At 43.4% G+C, this 6,228-nt stretch overlaps 1 protein-coding gene across 1 annotated transcript; it reads right to left on the bottom strand.

Moving 5' to 3' along the window:
- Window positions 1-3,336: 3,336 nt before the first annotated feature.
- Window positions 3,337-4,854, bottom strand: LOC143411464 (sperm motility kinase 2B-like). Its single transcript, XM_076872238.1, has one exon. It carries the CDS (start codon window positions 4,852-4,854, stop codon window positions 3,337-3,339), a length of 1,518 nt encoding a protein of 505 aa, XP_076728353.1.
- Between the last annotated feature and the right edge of the window lie 1,374 nt (window positions 4,855-6,228).

Genomic DNA, 6,228 nt, shown 5'->3' on the forward strand with positions numbered 1-6,228 from the left:
GTACGGTCTTGTAAATTCCTCCTGCCTAATGACCCAATGATCTTTCCCTTAGTCCACCTTTCGACTTCCTTGATCCATAGGTTACATAGAAGTGTGCTTATTTTCCAAAGTTTTACTCTTTTCTAGTTTCAGTCCTTTGTGCTGAAAGAACACACCAAGTATAGTTTTAATTCTTTTCAATTGGATAATTTCCAATGAAGAAAATGAAAACTAAATAAACTGGAGTAAGAATTCAGTGGGAAAATGTTGCCAATAGATTAGACCACTTTGACCACTTTGAAAATAGATTTTCAGTGTGGTCTAAACAACAAAGTACATCATTTTGAAAATAGAGTCAAAATAAAGATGCAAAAAGACCATTAGCAGAATGTAACAAATTTAAGAATCATTGTGGTTGAAGACTCCTGAAATGTGAACTAAAGAAATACACAATCTTCTCAATGAATATGAGAAAAATTTCTAAATCTTAGGAATAAGATGAAATCCACACTCAAGACACATATAGAATTCCAAATAGGCGCCAGCAAAAATCATTCTCTCCAAGACACATTATAATGAAAATCCCAAATACACAGAAGAAGCTTAGAGTGTTAAAAGCCACAAGAAAAATACAGCAGGTCACATTCAGAGGTAAACCCATTTGGATTTCAACTGATATCTCAACATAGACCCTAAAAGCTAGGAGGGCATGGAAAGATACATGCCAAGTCTTGGGAAAAAAAAAAACAGCTTCCAAACAGGATTAGTATAACCAGTAAAATTATCCTTCCCAATAAGCAGAAGCAAAAATAATTTTTAACCATGTAGTCTGCACTGCCAAATGTCCTTGATGGAATATTTCATGCAGAGAAAATACATAAAAATAAAAGAGATGAATATAATAGAATAGTCCCATTAAAGGATAACCAAGTTTGAATTTAGCATTAAAAATAGTTGAAATGGCAGGAAATAAAAATCATCTTTCTATAATAATAATGAAAGCAAAAATCATATTGGCAGTTTGGATTAAAAAAACAAGTATCAACATGTTGCCTACAAGACACTCACCTTAGAGACAGAGATATGCATGAAAATGGGAAAAGCAAGGAAGCAGGGGTAGCTCCTCTCATGTCAAAGTAGACTCCAAGTCAAAATTCGAGGGGACAAAGAAGATGTCTTCAAACTGACCAGGGGAAAATCCAGCAACAAGATATACTGATGATAAATATTTATGCTCCAAACAACTGTGCTTATGCATACAGAAAGCAAACTCTTCTCAATATAAAGAAGGAAATAGATCAAAATACAAAAAATACTGGGGGATTTAAACAAAGCTCTCTAACCATTAGATAAGACATAAAGATTATTTAGAACTAAAAATATTTCAAAAACAATGGATCAAATGGATGTCTTTATCAATAAAATATTTCATTCATTGACAAAGCAATTCACTTTTTAATCACATCTGTTTGACTATTCATGTTTTAGGAGATGGAGCAAATGTTAGGAAACACAAATAAAGACAGAGTACTCCTTGCATAGATAATAATGGATGAAATATAATAAAGGAATAATAAAGGAATTCCAGCACCTACACTTGAACATTAAATGCTACACATTTACAAGACCAATGAATTGTAGAAAAGAAACCAGAATAGAGATATAACAAAAATCTATGTGACAGAGGGAAGACAACTTATATAATTTTTTTTTAAAATATAGAAATCCATTGTTAAAAATTTAAGTTCTCTTCACACTGTCATAATTTTTGTTAACTGTTTTGTAAAAAATTATAATATACCCACAATACCATAGAGCTAACTAATGTTACACCTCAAGGTCATAGAGAAAAAAAATAATCCAATAATGTTACACCTCAAGGTCATAGAGAAAAAAAATAATCCAAATATCAGTTGAAAACATGCAGAAATCAATGTAACAAACCACATAATTAGAATTCAGGACAAGAATCACAGGATTTCATTGATAGATGCAGAAGATGCATTTGTCAAAGGCCACTACCCATTCATTTTTATAACAAGAGAAATTAAGGACAGAAGGAACTTCCCTCAACATCTTAAAGCCTATATATAACAAACCAAAGGCCAACATTATTCTGAATGGAGAAAAACTGAAAACATTTACTCTAAAACCAGGAATAAGGAAAACATGTCCATTCTCCCCTCCCCACTGTGATTCAACAGAGACCATTAACTGTATCCAAAGCAATTAGGTAAGACAAAGACATTACCAAAGTAGCTACCAAAGTAGCAGGATAGAAGATCAACACATATAACAGTCAATTTCCTTTACTCCAATAATGAATCTGCTGCAAAAATGTTCCATAACTTCAAAAAATTAGAAAAATTAGAAATAAATGTAACCAAGGAGGTGACAGACCTCTTGGTTACAGACCTCTACACAAGGATGACAGTTTAACATAGCAAAAATTTCTGACCCCAAAGGGCAAGAGCCGGAAGCTGGTGTCAGTGTAGCTCCTGGTGCCAGCCCAGTGCACATGTGAGAGAAACCATGTGCCCAAGCTGTCACCTTGGACAAGCCTAGTAATAGAATCCAAAGGTAAGAGAAAATCCATGTGGGTGCACCTTGCCTTAATGGATAATTGCATCCATAAGATGAACTGACCCTCCAGTCCTGAAATCCGGAGTACTCCGTGTCCCTTATCTTTAGCAACAGTCATGACAATTTTCAGTGAGGCGGCTGCATGGCAGGTGCTGAGGCACCCAGCCACTGCTGTACTGGCCAACTCTTCCCTACCTGCCCTACACACAGTATCATTATGATGCCCTGGAACACTGAGGTCTTCCATGCCTTCTTGGAGGTATTCCTCCTGACCATGGTCACCAGCTAAAGGTCATGTCTACAGTGGCTCAATGGGAGAGACTCCATGGACACTGGGAGACTCCATGGACACGGGATCAACAGAAGCCAGCCTGTACTAGGTGAAAGCAAGTGAATGTTCTACACTGGCTCAAGACAAGTGAGTCGCCATCTATTCTAAGGGCAAGGCAGTCCAGTACACTGGAGAGGGAGGCACGGTGGTCCAGGCCTGGGAGATGATGGCTGGTGGGACCTGACCCACCCTGAGGACCCTCCTTTCTTTGAGTCAGAGCACTTTTCAATTTTGCAACACAAATTTTATTATACAATTTGTCCAAAATCAATGTTATCAAAAAACATGTCAGAGGAATGGGAGAAGGGAAAGGGGCAGGGCAGGGTGAAGTGTCCCAGGCAGAACAGTCTCTGGTGTCTTCCGCAGGTGGGGGCAGAGGAATCGCAGGCTGTCCACTGGTCCTGTCTGGCTCAGCTCTCCACTTTCTTGGAGCCACAGAAGGTCTACTGATCCGGCTCCGGCTCTGGCTCGCTTCTCCTGCGAACCCTTGGAAACACTCTATTGCGGGCACGTGGCATGCAACAGCACAGTCTTTGGACACAGTTAAGGATCCTCCTAGTCCAGCTCTTCCTGGGTTCTCGGGGTTCCTCTGGGGCTACATCTTGGGCCGAACTGCTGCGGACGGTCTCTACTAACCTGAGCAGGCGCTTCCAGCGGTTGGGCAAGTAGGACACCGAGTCAGACTGGGAGGCTTCGTCAGGAGGCGGGGCCTCAGCAGGCTGCAAGTCCAGAGGAAGAGCAGGCAGGCTGGCCCTTCTGATGCCCACCTGCCCTGGCTGTTTGGCTTCCTCGGGCAGCTGGTGCTTATGGGGCAAGGGCAAGGCTTGAAGGGCAGGCTCACTCGTGCTCCTCCTTGGGAGCACAGGGCCACGGGAAAGGCCCGCAGGACAAGAGGAAAGCCTAACCCTGCGAGGCACAGGCTTCCCTGGGTACATGCACTCTACCCGCTGGCTTTTCTGGTGCTGCAGAATCAAGTAGTTGGCCATCCTTGCATCAAACTTTCTCTTGGCCACAGACACCCAGGTTTGGTATGGATCGAGACCATTGTCAACCAGGAGCGCCATTATTTGGGGGTCTGGGTGTTTGGGAAGAGCCTCACTATGCTGTTGGGGTACACGCTCCCCACCCTGCTTCAGCCATGGGTGCCGAGAGATTTGCTTGACTGTGGGCCGCTTCGGGGGCTGCACAGTCAGTATGCTGTGGATGAGCCTTCGGGCTCTGACAGGCACTGAGTCAGGGACATCGTACCTTGCGTGAGTGATCCGCATCAGCAGGTCCTCATAGGACGTGGAGTCAAATGGGAGGCTCCGTGTCAGCATGAAATACAAGATGACCCCCAGGCTCCAGACGTCCACCGGGGGTCCCTCATACTCGTGCCGCAAGACACCTTCAGGGGCAAGGTATGGGAGTGTGCCCCAGATCCGCCTCAGCTTCTCCCCAGCCCTGAACCACGTGGCGGCACCAAAGTCGATCAGCTTGACGGTGCCTCTGGTATCCAGCATGATGTTCTCTGGCTTCAGGTCTCGGTGCACGATGCCCTGGTCATGGAGGTAGCCCACGGCACACACGATCTGCCTGAAAACCCTCCGGACCTCCTCCACCTGCATGCCACGTCTGATGTGCTCAAGCAGTTGTCCCCCACCTACGTGCTCCATCACCATGTAGACGGTGCTCTCGGTGCCAATCACGTGAAACAGCTGGACCACGTTGGGGTGCTCCAGACTCATCATTATCTGGGGTTCGTTGAAGGCTGGAATGTTCTGCACTTCCAGTGCCAGGGCTTTCACTGCCACCTGTGCCCCTGAGAGGCGATGGAGGGCTAGGCTCACCTGGCCATACCCACCACGCCCGATGACCTTCATGAACTCATAGTGCTCCATGAAGGCTGCCACACTGCAGGAACCTGGCACCTGCAGTGCTGCTACACTACTCTCACTACTCTCACTACTCGGGCTAAACATCCTAAGCAGGAACACCAACTAAGGATGCTAGCTTAAAAACAAAATAACAAGCCAAAACAACAAAGCAAAACCAAAAACCAAAAACAAAGCAAAATAACAAACCCAAATCAAAAAACCAAAAGCCAAACACCACAGCACCACCAACCACCAACCACCAACCACCAACCACCGAATACCAACCACCAACCACCAAACGCACTAACTATCTGGGAGTCCGACAGGTCACCACCAAGAGCTTCCTGTACTTGTGGACAAAAACCCAGCCCTGGCCACTTTCTTATATACCCGCTGTTTGAAGCTTCCTCACAATGGCTCCTTGTGAGGAAAGAGCAAGAAAAGGACCAACCATGCCTGGTCTAAACCCTCAGTGGTCATCTCCCTTTGGGGCCTCCAGAACTGTTTCCATGTCACAACAAGAATACAAATGGACTCCAGACAGACAGACAGACAGATATATATATATTTGGTTCAGTTGGTTATGGAGGCTGATATTTACTTGTTTACAAATTCAAAGGACTTGTCATTTCAATTCTAAACATTTCTAATAATTCTGGGCTTCTGAAGACCTTATCATATCTACACTCAAGGTATTCAATTTCTTTTTCTTCCATATCATTGGTGTCAAAATATAGTAGCACTTGGCTCCCATTATGATACTGAAACAACATGATCTGTTCCCTAAGCACAGTCTTAACACCTATGGGGCTAAGAGGGAGGAAGGCTTCATCCTAATTGCCCCATATAGTCCTGCTGGGGAATTCTCATTGGAAACTCTGGAATTCAAAAAAGAGTGGGTTGATATATTCAAAGTGATTAAAAACAAAATATGGGCGCCAAGAATCCTAAAACTGGCAAAAGTGTCCTTCCCACAGAGAGAACAAATGGAGGTCTTCCCAGATGAAGGAGTCTCTTCCTGCTACTGTAATCAAATACCTTGGAATGGGTAATTAATTGGTAGTATTTCACTTCTCCCAGTTCAAGGTCAGAACATTTTGTGGCCATATCCTCACATGATGAAAGGGGAAGAAGTTTTGAACTCAATCCCTCAAGCATTTATTTATTTATTTGGCTGAGGGGACATACTGGTGATTGATCCCAGGGTCTCAAACATATCAGTCAAATTCTCTAACACTGAGGTACATCCCCAGCCACTTATTTATTTATATATTTATTTTGAGACAAAATTTTGCTAAGTTGCTCAGGCTGGGCTTGAATGTGTGATCATTGAGCCTCAGTAAACAGAGTACATAGGCTTACAGTCTGTTATACTTTGGGCATACGTCCCCCCACCCCCACACTCCTATATTCATGCAGAAATAGTGATAAAATTATTGGAATGTGGAGCCTATAACCTAACTGGAGTGTCCAAGTTTC

This window comes from Callospermophilus lateralis, chromosome 12 (genome assembly GCF_048772815.1).
Source record: "Callospermophilus lateralis isolate mCalLat2 chromosome 12, mCalLat2.hap1, whole genome shotgun sequence".
Lineage (NCBI taxonomy): Eukaryota > Metazoa > Chordata > Mammalia > Rodentia > Sciuridae > Callospermophilus > Callospermophilus lateralis.